The following is a 26,075-nucleotide window of genomic DNA, read 5'->3' as shown; positions in this document are numbered from 1 at the left end:
TCACTACACAAGGTATTGCCGTCTTTCCAGCAAGCTAAGTACCATATTTTCTTCTCAGGAGTTACTCTGCTTCTAATGAATGTGTTTGTGCCGTACATATGAAGATCTTTTGTTCTTCACCAGCTCTACCTTCCTCTGAAAATTGCAAATCCTGTAAGAACAAAATAGCCTGAAGCAACCACAAGCTGAAGAAGTTAATGAATAATTCTTTTTTCATATATCCTTTAACATATGTTAGAGTATGGCTTTTAGATCTTTTAGGCCAGATTTGAGGCTTACGCTTTAGCTGTTCTGCATCTTCTGATATTACAGTGTTTTGCTCTGGAAATGAGTGTTTTGGAAGTCACTGTGCTGTTTCTAAAAGTTATGTCCCTGGAAGTTACAATACCAGTGGGAAAACAATTTCTGCAGCATTAGCAAACTGGAGAGTTGTAAATCAGAGGCTTGGTTAAAAAGAATGAGAATTTTTAAAATATGTTGGTCATTTGTTTGTTTTTAAATTAGCCTTAATGAGCATTTGGACTAGGAGAGAAAAAGTAGAAAAAAGAAAGAACATGGAGTTATGCAGTCACTTAATTCTGGCAGCTGAGACTGTTAATAACAAACTGGTGACAGCAGTAATTATTTTACATTTTCCAAAATAGAAACAGGATTTTTGTTAGACCTACTATTAGTAACCAGGATAATAGAACTTGGCATAGGTAAGAGAACTGTGGATAAGCTGATATAGAAGTAACTTTTTATCTACAAGTTAAATAGACCTTGTGTGCTCCTTGGAAGAGTAAATGAAGGCTATAACGGCTTGTTGGAGTGCTTGGATTGTTTGCAAATTTTGTTTTAGTCTCTGGCAAATTGATAGATTAAACTGTAAAACATACTGTATCCACAAATTATTGCTGATGTAGATTTGATGGTGACTTACCTGAATTACACAGTCAATCTGTAAAAAAAAAAAAATTATATATATATATATATATATCTCCTATATTGTAGCAGTAACATAGCAATTATAGTTTAGGGAGGCTAAAGGAAAATGAGCACAAAAGCTAGGCAAACTAGGGGATGAAAAGGCCTATTTAAAGAGGTAATTTTTGCCCTGTTTTTTCCTAAGGGAATGATTGTTAATGTCTGACAGCCTTATCTGGTTAAAGGGTTAACCTGATTAGAAGCATGACTGTGAACACAGATAACAGGCTGTGAGCTCGTCTTGTTCTCTGCTCTGGGTTCTGGGCCTTAGCGGGAGTGACGGCTTTGACTTTCGTGGCAATACAGGAGTGTTAACTCGTGTCTGCTGGTGCTCTGTCGGTAACCTGTGGCTTCCCAGCAAGCATTTCAAAATGACTAGGTTAACAGAATAATAAATGTTTAATTGGCCTTACCTAATCTGACTAACAAATAGCACTGAATGCTGTGAAACGTGTGATAAAGTCAGAGGAGCTGCAGTGAGCAGTGATGCGGGAACATGCAGAGCGCTTTGCCCGGACAGGGAGGCAGAGGGGGGCTCCTGAAAGAGTTGCTTAGAATTTACTTGGTGTTTAGATCCCACAGGGGCTGGCTCAACTGAGTGCCTTAGATGGTGTGTTTGCCTTCTGCCACTTATATCCTCCCCAGGAAGTTATGGGCAGATGCTGGCAAGTTCCATTATCCTCCATTTATTTTATTGGGTGATACAAGGGAATTATCTCCCCCTCTCCCTCAGCCCCCCTTTTGTCTGTGTTTGTTTTCAGTCTTTTTTTTTCTTGTTTTTTTTCTGTTTTTTCATAGCCACCATTTGGAAAAGGTTGTGCATTGCTGCCAGAGCTGGATAAACATTATAACCTAGCCTTGTGTGTGCCTCAGCAGTTACCTGCATAGTGAGCATGAGTACACAAACATGCACACTCATGTGTACACACTTTTTTACATAGCATCATGTAGTCTGACAAATACGCGATGATGGACAGCAAACTTAAGAGAAGGGATGCTCGTTTTTTTCTTCCACTGTGAAGTCCACCATGGCCAGCAGGAGTAATAGACTAGAGTCTGGTGCCCTCTTGTGACTGACTACATTAAGCTCCTTGAAATGCAACATCCTGTGCCTTAAATGGCAGCAAAAATATTAGATGTTTTTATTTTCCTTTTTTTCCCTCACTTGTCTGGAAGGCAAACTTACACTTCTTTAAATCTCCAAGTAGGCAATTTCAAACCACTTGGGAAAATATTTCTGGGAAGTAGCTTTTGGTGGCTTCATGCATCAAAATATTTATACCTCTCTGAACCAGGAATATTAGTTGAAAATTACAATGTAGGGATCAGAGCTTAAATTACACTAGAAAAAGAAGAGAAGATTATCCAGAACACAAGTTGGGAATATAGAAAAGGGGAATTAACCTTTCAATATTATTTCTGAAATCCAATGCTTCTGTTACATGGCTCAGAAGTATGGGAAGAGGCAGTAGACTCACTACCCTTAGTTGACTGATGTGTTAAATGGTTGAATGAAAAGTTGCTTGCATAAAAGCTTTTCTCTATGTTAGTCAATTAGACATACCATGCTGAAGCATCGACAAGTCAGGATTATCCATTATAATAGCTGATTGTTTTACATCATAAAAGGATATGCTCAAACTACATTTCTGCATCGAAAAAGAATTTCCTCCAGATTCTGGAGGCTTAAAGTCATTATGATCTGAAACTGTAAGCCAACAAAAAAGTTCAGATTCAGTATTATTTCTCATCTTGATATTTGACTAAGAAGCAGTTTTAGTATCTGTAACTGAATGATGAGACAACAAAAGGACAAAGATTTAATATAATTTCCAGCTTCTTTGTCCCTCTCATGAGAGGGGAACATTTCTGGTCAGAAAGAGTGACTCGTCCTTCAATAAAGCAAGCAGGGCCCACTCAGCCTCTCATTAGGGAATGCCCCTTGCTGAGCTGTAAGATCACACACGCCTTTTGAAATGTGCTTTTGAAGAGTACTGAAGGTACCTGCTGACCTTTAGTTTCCCCCAAATCTTTTCTGTTATTAAAGTCTTTCTGTGTCTCTTTCACACAGCAGTGTACAAAAGAACTTCCCCATTTGCACCCCTTTTTCTCGTTTCTGACAGAAACTTCAGAATCATACTTGGCCCGTCTAGAATCTCTTACCTTTTGTTGGCAGGCCATTCCCAGAGTAACGGTCAAGAAAGGAAGAAGCCAGTCATACTCCTGGATTTCCTGGTTTATGTAATGTACACTTTTCTTCCCTTTTGCACATTACTGCATTCAGTCCTGAGTTTAGTTTCAGGTTTGTGTGTTTGTTACCTTTAGGACACACCAACCCATCAGGAGCTATGGACTATAAATTTTCATAAGCTTTATTTTGCCTAGGAAAGATTTGAACAAAAGAATTAACTAAGTTCTTAAAATAACATTAAGAATTAATGGAAAATGGCAGGATGATTTTTAATACCTTATAAAATGTCTTTTATCCAACATATTGTCAAGTTTCCTCTGAGTATTTAACATACTATAATAAAAACCACCTGTAGTGGGTAGTATGAGTCCAGTCTTCTTCTCAGCTATACTGTAGAAAGACAAAACCCAACCCTCAATCAGTCAAACCAGTAAGTCATAGTGCCTGTTGCCTCAAGCAACAAGCATTATGACTGTTGCAGTCAGGCTTAGACTGTCAGAGACCCATTCCACAAATCTGGTGCTAAGGAAGTGCTTCCCAACCTATCAAAATTGTGCCAGGAAGAGAAGAGTCTGAGAGGCAATCCGCATGGATCGTTCTCAGAGCACTAAAGATTTTAAAGATTATTACCACTAGCCTGCTCCGTGTGCAGAAGTTGCAATAGTAAATGCTATTAGTATTACTGATTACTAGGTGCCTTGTGAGCCCTTGGCCCTGAGGGTTTCCAGTCTGGAAGTCAACTTTGTGGAACAGCATTATTAATTTGTTCTTACCTTCTGGAAGAAACAAAATACCCCCAAACTCCAAAATATCCCAGGGAGGTCCCCAAACATCTAGTACTCATGTTACCAGAGAGAGGTCCAAAGTTGAGTGAAAGTCCCAGAACATTTTTCTGAGAGTTCCAGAGTAAATGGGAGAAAAGAACGTACGTTGCATCTGGCTCTGAAAACACTGACTCATTTGAATTTGTGTATTAGTAGCTTATGTTTGCCTCCATGCAATTCACTGCACCATTGCAGTACGCACTGAATATGCATATGACACACACACTTGCTTACTCTTTCTAGTATCTCTTATAAGGACTCATATTTTACACTGAGAAGTCAGCCTGCTCACGGGAAGAAGCGTTCCATTTTAGAGATGGGGAACTGTGATACGGACTGATGAATTTCTAAGCAACTTTCAGAACACGTAGGTATTTGCATACTTGTTCAGAGCATCTGTGACTTCAGGTTTATAAGGCTCCTCAGAGTGCTGTGTACAGTACACTTTTCCCATAGTGCTTCTCTTCTCTTTGATTCTTTGTCTCAAGAAAATCTTTCAAGGAATACCTCTGCACATACAGCGGACACTTTGTGATCATGGACTGAAATATATGGACCCTTTTACAGACTGAGGCTGCCAAACAAGATGGATCATTTCATATTGTACTAAAGAAAATTCTTATTCTGTGGTTGCTTATGTATATGATATTCATATGATGTTCTGTGAAATTTTTACCACATATCTTATCATCTCTCTTCAGCAGACTTTCCATCTGTCTTCAAGACTTGTTTTTGCTTTGTTATCTCTGTGCATTTCTTACAGGACAGAGAAAGAAAATAAAATCCCGGAGGTTATCAGTGATCTGAATTACGATGATGAGACATAATGAGTTTAGAGTCCTACTTTTTCACACCAATTGCTTGTGATGGCAGCAGCTAAAATCTATTGCCAGGATATTACTATTAGTCTAATTTGGGGTAGCAATTTTCTCTCTTCATGGTTGACATTAGTTTCGCTTGAAAATTGTGTGTCATGGATCCGTATTGAATCCCAGGTATGAATGGAATATATGGAGCTTCCCTCTCCTATGCAAAGGTGAATTGTGCAGGGGAAAGAATGGGAGTGCACCAGGATGCAAATCACACCGAAAGGGGCCAGAAGAGATGAGAAGGACTCATAGTTTTGACATCCTTACCTCTAGACACTAGTTGTAGAGGACATGCTGGGAGATCCAGCTTTGAGAATGCTGCTACCTGCATGCATACCCTGCACACCAAGAGGTTCAAAAAAATGATTGCATCCCTCTGAGAGACCCCCACCTCCTTAGCACAGTGTGGCTTTGCTGCCCTGGGTTTTGTACTAGTTTGGAAATAGGACAAGTATTCCAGTCTATTAGGTAACTATGCCTTCATTTCACTGTGTAAAGGATGTGTCCTAAAAGACCTATTCCATAGCGTGACCTGTAGGAAGACAGGAAAGGTAACATGGTCATGAAGAAAAGCAACTGTATTATGGACATTTTTGAAACCTTTGTTCTGCATTAGGTTTCATCATTCACTACTGAACAGAAATTCAACACTGTGTTGTACATGTTACCAGGCGCCGAGTGAGAGCTGTTACAAGATCACCAACTGCAGATGAAACTTTGTCACTCTCAGAGAGTCCGAGCTCATTCTTGCTAGCATTTACCTGTTTCATAGAGGAAATAAAACTACCGCCTAAATGCAAAATTTAATACTGAATATGAAGGCATTTCTTAGGAATGGAAGTTCATAAGGGAGTTACCACAAGCAGTGAATTTAAAAATGTTTAGAAATAACTTAAAATTGATGAATAAGTAAACAAATCAAGTATATTGTTTGCAAAAACTAGTTTGGCCAGCTCTAGTTGGTAGCCAGAAATGATTCACTTTATGCTTCACTGACAAATGCAAAATAATCAGCAATCCACTTATCTCCCATGTACCTTATGAATGTCTGAGCCACATGTAAAAATAAAATCATAATTTATTTATTAAATACCCCAGTCTTCATTCAACCAACTTATAGGAGTTCTACCTGAGTAAATGCTGAGGAAAAATGGAGTGAGGCTTCAGAATCTGGCCCCGGTTGCATTGGTGAGCTACTTACTCACTTTGAGCCTTATGTGTAGAGACATGGTGATCAAATTAGCAAGCACTGCGTAAGTTTGGTCCTGTACTCTCTCCAGGGCATCTTACAGCTTAAGCTGAGTTGAGAAAGCTGGAAGTTTACAAGGGACAGATCCAGATAGCTGGGTTGAGAACTGAAGACTTGATGTAGTAGATGAATCTTTACAGGCTGAAACAGTCCTTGCAGGCTTGTGGGTAATTTCCTTGCAGTAGGAAATGATGGAAAGGTCTACACAATCAATCCATCTTTCGATCTGCTCTGACCTGAGCAGTGTCCTTGCTGTGTCTGCAGAAAGTGTCCCAGTGTTGAGCTCCTTCATTTGTCTGTATGGCATAGTCAGATACTTGACAAACAGTGAGATCACATGCTTCAATTTATTGCATGAGATCAGCTGGCTTATCAGATGGGATATTTTAACAATGTGGAAATAGCATTTCTCGGTGTCCTCACTCAAATGTAAAACACTGCTTTTCCGTTTATCCAAAGAAGTCGGGATTTGCAATTTCCTCATGAGGATACCTTGCATGATATGTGCCCCCTGCAATCCCTTCAGTATTTTGTCATAGAATAATTTAAGTTGGAAGGGACCTATGGAAATCATCTAGGTCACCTTTAAAGTTAGATCAGGTTGCACAGGGCTTTGTCATCTCTAAGGATTTTATTTCAGTGTCCTGAACAAAGAAGCTCCAAGGATTTTCCTTAAGAAAAGATGCAAAACTATATAGTAATGTGATATGGCAAGTAAATTAGGCAAGGCAGAAGAATTACACATGTTGCATTAGACCCTGCTAATCCCTGTCCCCTGCATTTATGACACTAGGCTCCATTGCTATAAATACACTAACTTTTTATCAGAGAAAAAGGAGAGAGGTTTCTACATTCATCAGGGTGAGTATCCAATTTGCATCCGTTTAATTCAGTTTAGAAGTTGATGTCTCCTTGGTTTCTTCTAATTTCACTGCTATTATTCATCAGAGCCTTACATTTAGACTATGAATATCCTGAGGTTGGGGCAGTTTGCATAAGTGTCTTCAGAGATGACTCAACAGTGCTCTGGCTGACTGGGGTTATTCCGAGCAATGCCTGCTGCTGAGCTTTTTAGTAATGGAAAGTTTGATTTTCAGCAGAAGTTACATTCAGCACTTTACAGGTCTCTCCTTAATATTTTGGAGGATTTGATCTCTGGGATCCGTATGAAAATAGGAAAAACATGGTTTGTTAATTAGCATCACAGCAGAATTTCACATTTCTCCAAGAAACAATCTCCTATTCCATTCAGTATTGTGTTAACTACATTATTATTGTGTTTTAAGGACACAAGAATTTCATGAATAGATGCTAGAGAACATATTAAATAATACAAAAATTAAATATGTCATAAATTAAATAACTTGAGGAAAAGCCATTCTGGCACAATGCCTTTTTTCCGAAAGTGTGAAAGAATCAAGCATAGTATACATAAATATCTATAACAATTGTAAAATATTAACAAACCTTTACATTAATGTTAGCTAATATTGGTTCAATTCAGAAATGTGGACATTAATGACAATTTTAAAAAGTCACTAAAATACATTACACATAAAACAGAGATATGAACACTTTAGAGACTCATATTCAAATAAACATCCAATTAGTTCATGTGCTTTGTCTGCTTTATTTTGGTCATACAAAAATATGAAGAAGATGTTTAGATAAATCTTGGCAGGAGGCAGATTTGCATGATTCTTTTTTTTTTTTTTAATTTCTGCTTTGAAGGCCCAGGGTATTATCATCATTAATTTATTCACAGCTACAGTGGAGGCAGGAACAATGAAATCTGCCCAGCATAATCTCATTTATGCAACACCAGCATGTCCCAAGGAGCTCCCATCTGAGGAGAAGGTAGTGTATTCTCCATGCTGCTCCACTTCCTTGTCAATAAGGCACTGAACTCTTGTATAGATTCCTACACACTAAAATCTGGATCAATACCAACATTGAAGTATTATCTTAATCGGAAGTGAAACACAAGTTCAACAAACATTTGGAGATGACATAAAAATAGTCCCTGATTCCACTTGGAAATTTATGAATGTTCTAAATACTCCAGTGCATTCCATATTTAACTGCAGAACAAGTAAAATCTACCAATTGTAAAATATCAAACGTTAGAAATGTACATTTTCAAGAATTTCAGGACCGTATAAGATCTTGGATAACACAGTAGAAGTACTGTTTGTATGTGCTTCTCAGGCCACTGTTTTCCTCTCTACTTGCCCCAGAATGTGCAAGGTAGATTAAACTGTGTACTGAAATATTAAGAACATTTTCAAGGCTCTTGTTGAAAGACTTCCTCATTTTTAATATTTTCCACTGTTTAACCACAAATGCAACAACAGAGTGCATGTATGAGGATCTGAAAATGTACCTCCTAATTAATTAATGATTTAAACAAGAAGAATAGGCCCTACACTATTTTTCTCAGTAGAGATCTTTCTTTCCACCTCAGAAAATAAAACTGATTTTGAATTTGTGTTAGGAAAAGGGCTGGTCCAAAAAATAAGCTTTTAAGACTTCAGTTTGACTCAAAGTAAATGACAGTTTTTTTGAATATGTCCTCAGCAAAGCAAGGTTTGTACTGATGATACTGGTGGGCAAATTTTCTAATAGGAGACAAACGGAAATCTCTTCTAGTGAAAACATTAGAAGTATCCCTTCTGTAGAGTCCTCAAGGAGTTGCTGGCTCTTGCACTCTGACAAAATTCCCGAAGGATATCATCATGTGAATAGCATGTTGCATTATGCAGCCTGCAGCTGATCTTGGGAACTTCTTATTCGTTGCCAGCAGGCCGCTAGCTACCATCTGCTTGGTCTTTGCCACTATCACAGGTCTTCTGAATGTGGGATGAATTTGGTACTTTTTTGTTTTCTTCTCTCAGTACTCCTTCCTGTGATTCTTTTTCCATTTTCAATTTGCCGCTCTCAGTCCTGTGATTAATAGATGAATTCAGCCTGGATGAGTTCAACCTCCATCTTCTCACATTCCTGTAAAAATCTTTTCTGACGTTTTCACTAACCAGCACATAGATGATTGGATCAGCAATGCTGTTTGCAGTGGATAAACACAAAAATACAGTAAAAACTGAATATATATCTCTTTCAAATGGACATGAACAACTTTGATGCAACATAAAGTAGATGGATCTTATTACGAGTACCACATGGTAGGGAGCAAAGCAGATCAGGAAAATGACAATAATGGCAATAGCCAGATACTTCACTTTGGCTTTTTGGCGACAGCTCAAGCTGGTGCTTGTTTTTGTACTTTGAAAAATCTTGTAGTTTGTGAAAATGAGGATTGTGAAAGGTATGGCAAATCCAAATAGGAATCTGGCAAAGTTGAAAGAAGCCAATTTTGTGTCAAGGGGGAAAGTTTCAAAGCAGGTCATGTTATTCACATCCGGTGGATTATCTTCCATAGAAAATACGGGACTGTGGATTATTGCAACCATAGCAAAGAGAAAACATACTATTAGGATTGCTTTTCTCTGTCCCCTTTTCCCCCTTGATTCCAAAGCATATACCAATGCCACATAACGATCCACAGAAATGCAGCACAAGAGCAGAATGCTGATGTATATGTTGCAGAAAAAGATGAATCCTGTAACTCTGCAAGCACTTAGGCCCATTTTCCAGTGATGCTCATCTTGAACATAGATAATCCAGAGAGGCAAGGTACTCAAATACATCAGTTCACACAATGATAAACTGAAAATGTAGATGGCTATTACTTTATTCCTTTGGATTTGTACAAACGTAAGCACGGAAGTTAAGCAATTTGCTGGAAGTCCTATGGCAAAAACAATGCTGTAAACAGTAACCAGAAGCGTCTTGCTGTCTTTGTAGGGCATTTCTGGGCAAATGGAGATATTCTTCATCATGATGCCACAGGCCACAGAATCTCCCATGATTTTTTTCTGACTGGTGTTTCCTGAGTATCAAAGGACAAGATAGGAAGTTAGCATTTACATCACTTAAAAATGTGTCAATAAAGATTATGGTCGCACAGGTGGCAACAGGGCATGGCAGGAAAACAAATGGGATGCTTGTCTTGGGGAAGCATCTAAGACAGGCAAGTTTTCCAAGACCTGCTGGTCTTTTGTAGTGTTCCTAGAAGCCAGTTCTGATTTGCTTCCAGGAAAGAGTGCCTTTCTTTGCAAGGAATTTCTTGACTACAGCATGCCTATTGACTACAACAGGGTGTTGGGGGCAGTCCCTAACCCAGGCTGCCTCATAAATAACGCAGAGCTGCTGATCAATTACTAAAGTCACTCTGGGGGAAACTGAGGGCATCATCATTAAAAAAAGAAAAAAAGTAGCAAAAAATGCAGACGATAGAGATTTCAGAGGCAGACTTCTGAAAGAAGCTATCATTTATGGTCAGATGGGGGAATCATCTCACGTGGGTGGAGGTAGTTATGGCGTCATAGACTACACTTCCCCAGCATATGGGAGTCAGAATCTGGCCACTGATATGTACTTTTACACTGTAATACAACATCGTGGTTCAGACTTAGATAGTTCACTCCCCCCCAAGTAACTGCAGCTGAAGAATATAAACCTGTAGCGCTGTATAACACTCAATGTAGTAAGTCAGCCAAACTGCCTATCACATTTGTTTGATACCTCTGGGAAACAACAGGAAATAAGGGTAGTGAGAGGAAGTAAACAAGACTGAAAAGAAGAATATAAGAATTTAAGAATAAGAATGTAAGCATAAGAAAGAATAAGAATATAATATATAAGAATAAGAATTTATGAATAAGACTATAAGAATTTAAGAAATGGAAGTGAAGAAAATTAAAGCTCTCTTAAGAGGAGTGATTACAAAGAAGTCCATCTTTCCAAGACTACTATACACAAGAGCAGACTCGGCATTTGGTTAGTGTTAAGTAGCGTTAGGAGAAGAATTTCTAGCAAAGTCACGTAATGATTTCCACACAGAAATCTCTTCCATGTGAAGAGAGGAGTCTGGAGGTGGGTGGGCCATAACTGTGGTGTGTGCCCTTAATAATTCTACTTTGCTGTATTAGTGAGGTGAAGGTGTCCTCTCTGTAAAGCCCTTAATAAAAAGAGGCCTTGTCTAGCCTGATCTTTTGGGCTTTCTCCTGTGAGGTGGATACCTGCTCCAGGGAGTAGTCAGATAACTCTGCAAGGAGGAATTGTTTTGAGAGAGTTTGAGTCCCTTCAGACAGAGGAGGGCCGGAGAGCCTGGCTAGTCCATGTTGTAGATGAGCAATTTCTTTAACACTGTGTTCATGCAGGGAGGAAGGTAGCTTTGGCATCATCTGAACGTTTATTTGTTGTTTGTTGGGGCCAGTCCCAAGCAGACCAAGGTGAAGCAGGCTGATCCCAGTGCAGCGGAGACCTGGATTCTCTCATGTCTCTCCGGGAGGGTGGACAAGCCAGTTGGGCTGTTCCTTTCCCTCTGTGTCTGCAAGAGCTGCATAAGCAGTTTCACCCTGAACACCAAACAGGGCACCTGCTGTGCATGGTCCCTAGAGCTTGAAAGGCAGTCAGGTGCTCTGACCCAGCTTCGTTACCACGTAATGAGAACAGTATGAGAATGTAGACACAGACTTAGGCGGTGAGACCCTCACAGCAGCGAAGTGCTAGCCGCAGCCATAAATAGCAAGACATTTTCCTGGAGCTTGATGAGACATGTTTGTTTACAGCAAGCAGCCCAACACAGTCAGAGTCTGCTCAGTGACAGCAGCTTCTGAGTGTAGATAAGTTTCCAGTCCTGACAAGCGGGCAGATGAAGCACAGGCGGACCGAAAGGTCATCCTGTGCGGTACCTGCTGTCCTTGGCACCAGCAGCAGAGTAAGCTGTTCCTCAGGATGAAGACTTGGAATGAGGCCTCTGTAGACAGAGGAACTGAAAAAGTCCTGCTTGTGTGGAAGGAGCACACCGGAGGGTACGACTGTGCTCTGTGACGACCTTCCACTTCCCTCTGCGGCAAACCATGCTTCACTCGCGTGCTGACATGTTGACGAAGTTTAGCAGACAGTGGTTGCTGCTTTTCTCAGGTCAAAGTATCCCGTTCCTGCCAAGTGCTAATGGGCCACATCTTCCCTTGTCTGCGAATAGGACTGTCTGGTGTCCAACGTATTTGTTCAGATCTTCTCAAGGGGGATTTGAAGTTTCCTTTAGTTTTAAATGTCCCGTATTAAAAGGACTGAACAAGAGGATCCCCTCTGCTATGTATGGAACAGGGCTCGTGTAAGGTTTTTTGCGTGAGAAGATATAAAGTTACTTCCTTTCTTTCCTCCTAATGCAAGCATACTTATAGCTGGTGTTAACTTCAAAAAATGATGGTTGCAATAAGGGATGGTAGCAATATTAGTTTCAGCTGCCTCTGGGAGTCTGCCACACATGGTGAAGGAGGTGAGGCCTGCTCCCAGCCAGCTACCAAACAGGTGTGGAGAGGGGATAAAAAACCCTGTTTGATTTCTGCATTAGCAGAGATTCTGTGGCCAGATCCCTCATCTGGCATGTGACATATGAGGTCGTGTCCTCAACTTAGATGTGTTTGACAGACTTGAAAGTCATTGTACACCTGCATAATAGAAAGCTGTCTTGGAGACCACCATTTCTGAGAAGAGGCACAGCAGGTGAATAATAAGCAAGGGAGACAGCGACAGCCGAGACGGGGCTGCTGCGCAGTTGCAAGCTGTCTCAGTTACTCAGCAACCGTCTATGCTAAGCGCCTTAGCACAAAAAATCTTTAAGAGTGGTTGAACGTCTGTTCTCTTCCCCTCCCCCAGGCTTTGCATAGGTTTCTTGACCCGATGCTTGTTTGAATATTCTCCTTGTTTTACTGCCTACGTCTGTTGCTTGCTGCTCATTGTGCGAAGGCATACTTCCCCCAAAGGTACCTGTAACATCAGCAAGCAATCGGCAATGGTGCAAAGCAGGAAGGAAGTGGTAGACAAGTTATTCTGTAGAAACATGGTTCCCAATGTTTCTTTCTCTTGCCTCCTACCTTTGCCTCCTCTCATCCCACTCTGCTCCTCACTTTCTCCAGGCCCCTCTTTCTAGACTTGTTGGGTCTTTGGCCTCCTCCTGTTTTCCCCATGACAGTGGGGAAAACATGTTTGTGTGTCTGTGTGCACGAAGGGAGGGAAAGGGAGAGAAGGAGAAGTGTGGAGCCTAATTCACCTGGCAGCACTGCCTCTCTCCTGTTTCTGTGCCTCCTCCCCCATGCACAGCCACAGCGCTGAGCCTGCCGCTTCCTCTCCGCACTGCACAGTTCATGAGGAAGGTCTGTGGGCACTGGGGAGGGGGCTAGGGAGAAGCTGGGAGCCCCGTCCCCCTGCATCAAGCCCTCATGGCCTTGCTCTCTTGCTTCTCATCTCAGGGGCAGCCCTAGGGGGGCAGCAAGGGGTATTGCAAGGGCCAGGGATGTTGCGACTGCCTCTTAACCTTTCCTGCTGGTATGTCACTTGGCGGTGTGGACGGAGTGTGGTGCCAAAGGTAACGCTGACATTCAGCAGAAAGGGGCGGTGTGGGCAAGGAACACCAGGGCAGCCTGGAGAAAGGGGAGGGTAGAGCTGCCCCAAATCACTGTTCCTCACTGGTCGCAGAAGCAGCTTGTCTTGCAGGAGGAATAGCCTCCTCATCAGCATCAGCAAGGCCCTGCTTCCAGATTATGTCTCTTTCTTGTGTTTAGCACCTGTCAGTGAGCCTCAGGAAGGAGCCGTGTGTGATCTTTTATTTAAGCTGCTTGCACAGGCCATGCTTTCTTTTTCTTTTTCTTTTTCTTTTTCTTTTTCTTTTTCTTTTTCTTTTTCTTTTTCTTTTTCTTTTTCTTTTTCTTTTTCTTTTTCTTTTTCTTTTTCTTTTTCTTTTTCTTTTTCCTGTCTGCATATTGTCTAAGCCATAGGGCTAAGACTAAGCTGAGAAGACCTTCAGTCTTAAATGACTGTCAGCTGCCAAGCAGAAAGCCTCGACTGACAAGGAGATGTCATAGGCATGAAATTACACTTGTAAAGAAAAAAACATGTGGTAAATGCCTCTGCTAGAGGTCTGGCCTGTCAGTTCAGGAGCCTAGGTCCTTCCTCACAGCAACACCCTATTATCTCAGCCTCGTATCAGGAAGGAAGGAGAGGTCATCCATCTGATTCCCTGCATCCCTTTCTCCTGGCTCTCTGCCTTGTGCAGAGCAGTCTTCTGGCCCTGACCAGAGCATCTAGCCTCAATTCTGAGCCTCATTAGTCTCTCTCTGCTCTCCAAGCCTGGAAAGAGGTTTTCTGTTGTTTCTCAAAGTTAAGATCAGAAGAGCAGCAGCCAACAGGCAGTTTCTGAAAATTCAGCCTCTAATACTGCCTCTCTGCAATTGAATACACATTTTTATCCTCTTGTCAGCCCTTTAGAGTTTGCTATTTTGGTACCTCGGCTCATCTCAGAAGCTTCCCAGTCCTTTCTTCTGTGGTGATTGGGCTGTGATGGCTGTATCCTCACATCTCTGCAGTGCAGCACTGATAACTGTACGGCTATATCTAAAGAGGCAGCTGATTACCTGTGAGCATCTTGTCACTGTCCCACACTTGTGTATGAGTGGAGCAGCTAACCTACATCTCAGATATTCACTTAAATAAAAAATAACACAGACAAGAGAATATACACTGTTTTGGGGTTCACTTTCTGCTATTATTTGTAGTGAGCAATTTTTATGATAGAAACATTAGTGGGAACAGCAGAATATAAGAGATTTATCAAATCCAGCAATTTTCAATCATTTGTAAGGGTCAAATTTAGCTGTGATGCCAAGATAGTACAAGGATGAGAGAGATCCAAGAATACCCTCAGAAGAGACTAGCTGTTTCAATGTACTACATTTCTTAGCTGACCTGTGTCTTCCAGCTGAGCAGAGCTACTCTGAAGCAGCTGTTTTCACCTTTCTGTGGCAGATCGTGTTCTGCCAGGGATCATCAGCTGTTGCTAGGTGTTACATCAGATCCTGTCTGTGTTTTGCCTCAGTAGTTCAAGTTGTACTAAGGAGCACTCTGGGGCTGCTTGTTCCCTGAAACTCACTGAGCATGACTCAGACAACTTCAGCACGTGCATGTTTCTCACCTTGCTTTAAGACTCATAAAATATCTCATCTTCATAGTGTGTTGACAGGAAAAAGACACCACTTCTGACGAAGGAAGCGCCTGAGCACAAATGACTGAAAGATGGGACAATCCACCAAGGAAGATTTGCTGCATGCCTGCTCTGTACTTATATTCTTCCCCAGGTACCTGCTTTTGGCCAAGGTTATACCCACGATATTGGGCTAGGTAGACCTCTGGTAGCCTCTCTGATGCTGTTATGTTCACACTTTTAGATAGATGTGAAATCCCACAGTATCAAGGTAAGGCGAGAAAGCAGCACAAGTGCCTTGCTGCAGACCCGTAAAGCGAAGCCATGAAGCCAGCTTGAGAAAGCCTGCCCTTTCCTCGCTTTCTCTTTGATTCAATGCACCTTGCATTCCCTGTGGCAGGTCGCCCAGATTTAGCAGTAGGAATGGAAAGTTGCTCTTTCTCAGGCTTTCCTAAAAGCAGAAGATTTGAATTCAAACACCAAACTGGTATTCTCCAGATTTCCCATCTCATAGGCAGGGGCCAAAGCATTGCTCTGTTGTGCAGGAGAGCCTGTGTGACGGTCATCTCTTTTCAGCATGACGGAGCATCTCTAAAGGTGTCCTACACAACTTGTGAGAGATGAGGCCATGTGTCTGGGATGCTCTGAAGATGTGGTTTCACAGCACAGCCACGTCAATCTAAGTTTGTTTCCCTCTGCCTCGTCCCTGGTCAGTGCCTTGCCTGACCCTGCAGTGAACACAGGCAGGGCGGTGGGCTAGCAGAAAACTCGTCCTTTTTTTTTTCATCTGTGTTAGTTTTCTTCACATTCACATTTCTGAATTGGCTCACTAGGGTCAAAGCAGCACCCAAGCTGGCACAAGGGAATTAGTAGCACATGGCTAAAGGCAGAGCAACCAGAGTCAGATGCAGGGAGGGACTGTACTGACAGCAGCTTAGCCATAATGTGAACTGCACCCTCCATCCCTCTTCAGAGGCACCCCCAATCTCTATTGGTTAATTAGGGGCCTCTGCACCGGAGTTACTCTGCTGGGACCAGGAGCCTTCTTTGTGTATGCTGTAAATCCGAAGCAAAGCACGTTAGGTAAACAGTGCTTCTGGCTTCTTGAGTTACGTGGCAGAGAGACAGCAACCACATCACTCTTTTCCTTGCTGTTATCTTGAAAACTTAATTACTAAGCCTGAAATGTGGGCCTTTGAGAGCCTGTCATCTTACAGCTTAATGCTTCAGCTTTAAAGATCTTCACTGGAGTCTGGAATGAAGCAGAAAAGGATCTTGGGAGGTACAAACTTTTCTGGCTTCATGGAGGCCTGATGCTGCTCACTCAGGCCAGTTGTGCGTTTGGCATTTGTATTGGTGTATCTGATCTTTTTTCAGAGTCTCAAGTGGTTTTGCTAACACAGAGATGTAAAGAGGGAAGTGAATACAAGGGGGAAAGCAGAAGGCTTTATTTTGCTGTTGTCTGTTGTCTACTGGCTACTCATATAAAACAGTTTCAATTTCCAACATAGAAGTTTGGAGTGATAAAACAACTCCTGCTAGGGAAGGTAAAACAGAAAATTGCAGATGCAGTTGCAGGGAAGAGAGAGAGAAGTAGAAAAAAGGACAGCAGTGAAACAAAACATCATTTGAGAATCTTTGGATTAATTCACCTGAAATGTAGAAGGCAGAAGAGAAAAGGAACAAAATGAAATCCATAGCATGAGTACAATTAGATCAGCAGATCACCTTATGATTTAGTTATTTTTCATTTCTAAGCATCCTTCTGTGCCAAGGATTATTGTTACAGCTGAGAATTGGGGTGCTTGTGTGGATATTAAGAATAATTTTAAAAACCTAGTGACATTGGTAATGATTAAGATAAAACCAAAACAACTCTCCTTACTTTCCTCCCACCCCCAATATTTGAAAAGGATATCAACCTCCATGTGTTAAAGCTTAAGCCAACCTTTAACAAAGGAGGGCCTGAGTTTCTCCTGTGGGGTTTCATTTGCTTCCCTCAGTAGCATCTGGTACTGTAACTATTTGAGACAAGATTACTGACATGATGTCTGCCTGACCACTCAAATCTAGTATCGTAAGTCATCAATTCTTAAATATGACAGATGTGCTACCCATGATACTCATCACCAGCGATATCAATCTCATTCGAAACCTGGGCTTCTCTTTCTCATGCAGAACCTACATTACCGATCTGTAAACTTTTCAGCCACTGGCTTTTGTGTTTTCCATTACTTTAACAGAAAGTAAGAATTTGCTGTGGATTATTTGCTCCAGTATTCTTGAAAGTAAGAATCGTGTTCGTGGTATCTTCGTGGATGAAAATAGAATAATGACTTACTAGCCCAGAGTGTCAGTGAACTGGTTTTGGGTTTTTTTTTCATGAGCAAAAAAGAAATTAGTAGATAAAGTCATACCTTCCAGCAAATCTCATCACGTAAAGGGAAAGCAGCAATGGCTGCACTCAGACACCCAAAAGACTGACCATTTTTACTCATATATACAAGGTGGTGGGATTTGAAACTGTATAGGTCAAACATCCTGTAGAGAAAAAAGTGTGTCTTAAAGCTACAGGACAATACTGGGAATCCAGCCTGAACACAAATCCATCTTAAAAAGTCTGTCTCCATCCTAGCTTGATCAGGAGGAAACCACTGGTGAGATTTGAATCCAGAATCAAATAAAAACTGTGTATGAAGCAGATTTAATGCCTAGTCAGAAAAGAAACTCCAAATAATTCCTGAAGGATGAAACTGGCAGGTTTCATGTATTTTCTAGATTCCTTTTTGAGTTTTACCCTCTTCTGGGTACTACCTGGCTATTGTGACCATGGAGAAGACTCTTAAGAAAGAAGAAAGCCCACTAAGCAGCCTGCTGCTGTACCAAGTATGACATATGCTATGTTTTGATCATGAAGTGTAGTCATCTGAAGTTCAAGTGCGTTTTTCATGGAAGTAAACATTCATCCCTCAGTGCTGACACTAATCTTCAACTGTAAGACACCAGACAAAGAGCACTGTGGTGAAAGCAGATAATCTCTCTGTTGACTAATGCTGGTTAAAAGAAGCTATGGAGCATCTGTAGGCCACTGCCAGGAACAGCAAATAGCTGCTGTGAGGAAGCAGTGGGAACATGGGATTAGTTATGTGGCCTTACTATATAACTCTATACTGCCAATGTAAGCAATGGTAAAAAAAGAATATATTTGTCAGAAGAGAGAAAATATTCATCATCTGCCATCATTCCGGATGAGAGAAAGGTGTTTGATTTATCTGGTGATACCCCACTGTTCATAGATGTGAACTATCAGCAACTAGAGGTTTTAAATACGTGTGTGTGGGTGTTTAAAAATCATCACACATCCACTCTCCCCCTAGTATACCACTAAACTTACTATTTTGCTAAAATAAGCAGCTGTGGTGACAATGAGGTGAAATGTCACATAATTCAAATTTGACTAAGGACGTGGTTTAAAGTGATGATCCTTCTATAAATTTGGCGTGTGAGTATCATGTTATACTAACTTTGGTGAGGGACTTCAGGGGAATAAAAAAGAATTTCCAGGTAGATGAGAGAAATGTGTGAATTAAAGCTTTTGCTAGAGAGTCTAAACCCACCTTACTCAACACCTGTGAAAGTAGGCAAAACTGAGTACGTGTCATATGGGGTGGCAGGTGAGTAGATAGGGGAACTGCACAGAAGAAAAATAGATCCCAAAATCTTGCATACCAGTGGACTTTTTCCCCTCTTCTCATGATTCTGAGGCCACGACTCATGATTTGGGGACTTTTGAAACTGGCAACATTTCACAGTCCTTCTTGAGCTGTGAGCACATCAGAGAACTACTGTTTTGGAGCAGATTTATTTCCTGGCATCTATGAGGTTGTTGAGAAAATGTGCTGCAGTCAGAGGAATTACTTCATAAGCTATCAGGAACCCCAGAAATGATGTCATGAATTGGAGACTAAACTATAAAGCCCATCACGTCAAACGGTTGAGGAACGAATAGGTTTTGGAGCAGACGTAGTGAAAGTCAACAGCTGAGGAACAGCCCCGAGACTGGCAAGTTTTGTGCTACTCATTCACGCCCTCTTCTCCCCCAGACATGAAACCAGCGGGCATTCGTGCTGATACCTCCTTAAAGTTGTCACAGCTCTAATTGATAGTCTTGGCAGTGGAGGGGATTTAAATAAGGCTCCTGTTACTTGAATGACATCTTTTAAAAATCCGTTTTACTCAGGATCAAGTCCCTGAGTAAAAGGCCTTAAGTCTGTGAACGAGAAAGCAAAGGACAACCACAGCTATCCTGCAGCCAAGAGAGAGACTTGTCCCTGCCATGAAGAGCTGGATTGCATCATGTCCAGAGATGTAAACATTCAATCCCATCATATCGCAGTCAGGCAGGGAGATCGGCAGGGGAATGGCATAGTCATGCAGATAGCCCTTACTTGGTGCCCCATAACTCTTTGCTCCTGGATCCACAGAGGCCATGGGCCCCTTGGACCCTGAAGGAGGAGGTGTATCGATTGCTACCACACAGAGCAATGTTGTAACAGAGGCAGGCAGAGGGTGTGTTTTTAGTGGCCGTCTATTTATCCTACCTTGTGGTAAGTTTCTTTGTTTGCTGGTAAGATAGCTGTGGATTTTGGCTGGCCAATGGCTATGTTTGTTTACCTGTATTCATTTGTTTTTATTAATGGCCAAGGATTACTTCCAACCACAGTTTGGTCCTATCTGCTGTTGGTCTGTCACCACTTAGCCCTGCTCTTTTCTCCATTAATGACCTTGGTGGCATCCTGCCAGCCTGTCATTGCCTGTCCCCATTTCCCCATATGTGGTCTGTGCATTGCCATGGTTTGTTCTTGCCTTTCACAATCCCACTGCTGCTTTCTCTGTCTTTGCCCCAGATCAGTTAGTGGTTTTCAATCCAGTACTGTCCCAGGAGATCTGTAAATGGTAACTAGCATCTCTTCTGTTGCTCAGGCTCCCACAGAAGCCAGAGCATGTGGCTCAGGGAACAAAAGCATCCAGTACCACCAGGCAGTGACACTTGCAGAGAATATTTATTCATAACCAAACACATCTGTTGATCAAATTCACAAATTCATAAGCTTCCTCCCTTTCTGCACTGACACTTCCGTTGCAATAGTGACAGTCACAGGGATTTCAGGCTTTTCCTACATCTCTAGAATATGGTTGTCCCTTTCATCCTCCTGAAATCCCCAAGTTAGAGTATGGCATAGCAGTACTCAGAAGGATGAACGTAGATAGGATGACTGCTCTCAGCCAGTGATAAGAAAATGCAAAGATGGTGTGGAGCTTTGACCTTGTGACCCCAGATTAGCAATCTGCCTCAGGGTACTCACTGATCTTGGCACCGCTGTGGTGCCTCTGCGTGGGAATCACTCTGACGTGAGTGCTTCACTGATGGGCGTTCTGCTGCTCAGTGTCATCAGTGCTAAAGGTGTTGAGGGCACAAAACAGAACAAAAAGACTCCCAAAATGATCTCATGGCCTACCAGACTTGGGCACATCGACATATTTCTTGTCACTGAGAATTCTAGCTAATTTCCCCCCAAATTTTTCTCTTTTAACCTGAAGTGAATGTTTCTGAGCAGGTGGGATCTGCAAAGTGCTGTGGAAACCACAGCTTCTTCTATTCTTGAAACAATGCTATTTTTAACGGAACAGTTAAAGATGGTAGTTGTGTGTGCTCTGAACTCAGACATCAATATTTCCTCCTTTTCCATTTACCCTGAAACTCATTTTCTTTGTTCCTTCTTATCCTGTGATTCACTCTCAACTAATTGAAGAACTAGTGTTTTTCTTGTATGCCAACTGTGTCACTTCCTATACAGTGAGCTCACATACCAGCAGCAGGGTTTTTCCCCTGAAGACTTTGGTTATACCAGCAAAAACTGTGGCACTCAAAGATTCCTCTTTGCAGTTATGTGTGCCTCTGACATGTCTGAGGCTACTCCCCTGTCTGCTAAATCTTCTGTTGTGCCTTGTCCAAACCCTCAGTTGCAAGCTCTTCCAGCTGCTCATTTATACATCTACCACAATGAGCATCTCATTCTTGACCAGGACCCTTTGACTCTACAGTGAAGGATTTTAATGCAAAATCCCAGCTACCAGATATTCTCTGAAGTGTCCTTCTTTGGGGATATCAAAGTCATACATTGCTTCGGATAGACCCTGTTCTGAATTTCCCACTTTTCTTGGACCTTTCCCCTCCAGTAAGACACTGCTCACCTGTGTAGTGAAATAACCCACTTCACTTTCCAGTTCTGAGAATCAGTACTGAACCCTTAATGTTTACTGGCTTCATTCCTGGACAACCAAATCATGTCACATGCCCTGCACCACCAACAGCACTAGACAGATCTGAACCTTAGATGTGTCTGCTAGTATGTTTCTGCACTAAACGCTGTGGTTTAAAAACAGCCTTGACTCACAAAGGCAGAAAAGATCTAAGTAATGATAGTGTAAGAGCCAGAATCTGTCAAGCCTGACAGCTCTGTACAGAAAGCAGCTACAAAGATGATGGGATTTCTGCAAGTATGATGGGATCCTTGGCTACCTCCTCCTCCAACGCTCTGGAATAAGCCCAGCATATGAGGCAAGACAAAGAGAAAATAGTATTCCCCATATATGCTGGCCCTGAAAGGGTTCAGTTTAAAGGTGTGGTTTTCACTTGTTGGGGCACACCCAACTGAAGAGACAAAACACATGGCAGAGGGATGAGAAGGTGTCCCACCCGATCAACCCCGCTAGATCTGTGCTAGCTCCATGCATGAGATGTGCACAGCTCCCCTGGAGCCGGGAGCAGTGTGGAGACATCAAAGTGCTTGTGGACAGTCAGCTGAGTCAGTGCAGGGAGAGAAAAGAGCTAAAAAGAGATGAAAATAACCTCATGTGGAAGCAGGGGAGTATTTATTAGTTTCGGCACTGAGCTGCTCATTGCTTTAGCTGATTACACCCCATGCACACTGCGAACACAACAGGATTGTATTAAATAACAAGAAAAGGCAGACAAACCCCGAACCAGTGCTCAGCTCATGCCAGATGTACAGTCATTAAGTCACAGAGAGCAGCCATAGAAACCTGCCATCACGTTGTCTGGCACAGCAGTTACTGCAACCATCACTCCACCCATGTTCCTGTTGCCTTAGGATCCCAACTGTTCATATAAGCAGTGGCATCCCTGTTGGGTATGACCTTCTCTGTAGCTGCAGCAATACTGCTCTCCTCTTCCCCAGCTCCTTCTGGTTTGAGAACCACTGATGTACACACACTTTTGCAGCCCCTCCTATACAAAAATAAAGGGACCTTGCTGGGAGGGCAAAACTGTTCTGAACAAAGCTGTGAAATTTCCGTTTCAGCTCAGAAGTGGTGCTGAGTTTTGCCAGGGCAGCCAGAGATAGTTGAAACACTGCGCTCAAACACTTCTGCTTTAACAGCAGTGCTAGTTGCATGATCATGATGAGGCTCTAAAGTCGATGTCTCACTCAGAAGCATGGGAAATGCTGAACCTGAAAGAGCTGTCTGCAGTTTCAGGCAGAAATTTCTACAAGAGTGGGGGAGTGCTCAGTTCATACTGTGAGTACTTGTTTGAATGTTAGTGTCCCGTGTATGGAAAAATCCTTGGAGGAAAATCGTCTTTGCCTTACTGCTAAGGAGCAGAATATGTGGGATATTTTTTTCAGATGAGGTTACTAGAAGCTGAGGACCTGCTGGTTAACATGCAGCATCTTGTCTAAATGGGATCATGGGAAGGGCAGATTAAAACTAAACCCAGATACACCTTGGTCTTTGACAGAACCGTAAACTTTGTTTTAAAATTTCAAGAGAAGTCAGTAGCTATAATCTTTTACTATAAGCTTCTGCTGCAGTATACACAAACAAATGGGGGAGGTAACAAAGGAGAAGCAGGAAAACAACCAAGAAGAGCCCACAAGAAACTAAATCCAGGAAACAGAATTTGGTTTGATTAGTCAGTAGGCTAGCCCAGCTCGGCACAAGTGAGGAGGTAGGACGATTACCCTTTGTTAAATCTTATTTGGCATAGCAAAGATCCGCTCTGATCCCAGAATCTCTCAAAGCAAAACTAGGTTTCTTAAAACTGTCAAAGGAAGGAGTACAAACTGATTCATTCTGCCCATTCACCAGTGTGGTGTGATTGCTCTTACCAACCTGTGACTTTATCACAAGACTTGTGGTCACCTTAAAGCTGCAGCTACTGTGCTAAACAACCGCTACACTGAATGGAAAGAAGTATCAACTTTCATTTAAAAGCAAAGTCTCATGCTCACCAACATCAGCATTAAGCATGGTCCCAGCGTTTTTTGACATCCCAGACAAATAAGGCAACTCCCAAAATATTTGGTGAAAACAAAAGAAATTCTAACTCAGTCTCAACGTGTCTGAATGCTAGAGGTCAGTGCCAGAGGCAGTACTTTGTGAACAACAGATAGAGAAAAATAAGACTACTTGTGTATCCAGTCAATCGCTATAGACCAGCAGGTAAACATCACAATAAAATGCCGCTTGCGCTTTTCCAGCACAGTAAGGACAAGAGGAAAGGCTGGATGTGAATTTTCTTCATGGTCTATCAAAGGAAGCCCATCAATGCTGACTGCTGGAACTGGCATTTTTGTATCTAACATAATTCTGTATTCATGCCTCATTCTCTGCAGCAATGGTTAAATCTAACTTCACTGCCAACCTGGATCCTGCCAAAATCTTTCAGGCATAATTATCATCCATCCCTGACTGGAACTACAATTGCTTTTAAGAAAGAAAATATTTTGTATAGGAGAGGGAGGAAGGAAGACAGGTAGCAATGACTCCATTAACTGCAATGAGCTCTAATTAAGACAGACCCAGCAACACTGTATGTCTCTCACAAGGAGTTTTAGACTACAGCGAAACATCAGCAGAGTCGACATTTCTGCAGCACAGATGTACAGCATGGAGAAGCAGTAAGCAGAACAAAACAAAATACTTCTGCTAAACAGAATGAATGACTTGTCTCAGAGTCAGAAATCACTTACTTCTTTTTTCTCTGTTTTTTGCAGAGGAGACGCTCAGGTGCCCTGACTTGTGCCGTGCTCACAGACTGCTATGTGGGGACTTCAGGAAGTTGCTAGCTATACTGCGTACAGTCATAAGTGTCGCGAGTTGAAAGAAAGTAGATCGCTGATGACTTCATCAGGTTCCCAAAGTCTGTCATTTTTAGTTAGGCTCCCAGCTATAGATAGGAGTCTGACTGAAATACCCCAGTCTAGAAAATCTTAGTCCTATCGTTACTTGAGAAGTCATTGTATAAAGACAGCCTAAGCAAGGAATATCCATATTAACCACAGTGGGAAGGTCTGCCCCTGGAAATACACCAAAAGAGTAAGGAGAGGCAGAAGAAACTATTCACCTGTTAGTTGAAGTAGAGGATAATCAGAAAGGGGGAAAAAATGGTCAAGACAAGAAAATGTGGATTTAGTAGGAAGATAGAAGAAATAAAGAACAATATGCTGGTGGGTCTGTGTGTAAGCGCAGCCCAGGAACTGATGATTATAACTTCTCTATTGAACAGAGCACACAGGATATCAGACTTACCATTGCGGTCAGAAGTGTAGCTGAAAGAAAAGAAAGCCTTAACAATGGAAATAATTGCTTTCAAATTCAGCCACCTGTCTAAGAGTGATGAGTAGAGGGCTCATCTCTTGTATCTGCCAGGCTCCACTTCTAACCAGGAGTTTCATCTCTTGGACTCCTGTCCTAGGTGTGTACATTGGTCATTGTGTTAACATGCCACGGAGGGACAAGAGACTGACAAGCAACCCATAACCCTACTGTCTTCAGTTACCAGGCTCTGGTTGCCTACACAGAACATGATGCCAGCAATAAGCACCTGTAGTCAGTGACCTATTCCTCATTTGTACAGTGGAGATAATACCCACCCTGCGTGTTACACATATTTTCACTTGCATATGTGTGAGATGATTAGGCATTTAGATGGATGAGGAGCAATATTAGAGCCCAACAGAAGGGGATAGTGACATGAGGGAAAGACCATTCTGATTCCAAAGGTGCTAGAAAAGGCTGCAAATACTGAAGAATATGAGATGGTGGTATGAGCAGTGTTATGGAAATTAGGCTTGTCGGCCACCATAACAGGGCCCGACCCTAGGTTCCCGCAGAAAATTTCAGAACCAAATCAAAACAAATTAAATAATTAAATTTTAATGATGCTCATGCAGTAATTACAGCTTGAGCTGGGTGCCTCCAAAGAGGGACCCTAACATAAACAAATCCTGGGCAATTATAGTTTTTTAAACTTACATTTCCCACCCCTCACGTGGTAGTTAGACCAATAGTAATTTTTTGGTGTGGGGTCTCCTGCTCCTCATTGGGTCTCATCATCATTCTGAGGTAAGCTGTTTTTCTCCTTATTTTTGTTTTTTTTGCGGTCTCTGATGACAGTCGTACCTCTGTTTTTGTTGGGTCTTACTGTTGTGTCTTAAGGTCCTGAGGAGGAGGTGATTCTAAATCATAACAATTAACACTGCCCCAGCAGTGAGCTAAGGCTTTGTCCCTCAAGGTCCTAATGCCCTGCACTGGTCTAATTTCAAAGCCTTGACACCCTCCTTTTCCGAGTGTGAGATGCATTTCTGCAGACACCCTCCCTTTTGGAGTGTGAGACGCAGGAATGCAGACTGCTTGTAACTTCCTTATCTTCCTAGCTTGAACCAGCTCTAAGGCCCTTTTCTTACTGGACTAAGTAAAAGTTCATTATTTTATCTAAGTGCGGCCTAAGGCTTCAGCAAATTTAGCTACTCATGCTAAGCAAGTTTTATATAAGTTGTGCTAAGCG

General features: G+C 41.9%; 1 protein-coding gene across 1 annotated transcript; it reads right to left on the bottom strand.

Moving 5' to 3' along the window:
- Positions 1-5,916: 5,916 nt before the first annotated feature.
- Positions 5,917-24,369, bottom strand: GPR132 (G protein-coupled receptor 132). Its single transcript, XM_026114325.2, has 2 exons — positions 24,259-24,369; positions 5,917-10,045 (listed from the first exon to the last, which is right to left on the bottom strand). The coding sequence occupies exon 2, from the start codon at positions 10,020-10,022 to the stop codon at positions 8,907-8,909; it is 1,116 nt and encodes a 371-aa protein (XP_025970110.2). The 5' UTR covers positions 10,023-10,045; positions 24,259-24,369; the 3' UTR covers positions 5,917-8,906.
- Between the last annotated feature and the right edge of the window lie 1,706 nt (positions 24,370-26,075).

Source organism: Dromaius novaehollandiae, chromosome 5 (genome assembly GCF_036370855.1).
Source record: "Dromaius novaehollandiae isolate bDroNov1 chromosome 5, bDroNov1.hap1, whole genome shotgun sequence".
Lineage (NCBI taxonomy): Eukaryota > Metazoa > Chordata > Aves > Casuariiformes > Dromaiidae > Dromaius > Dromaius novaehollandiae.
Note: the sequence above shows the minus strand (reverse complement) of the source record. Positions and strands in the feature narration are given on the sequence as shown.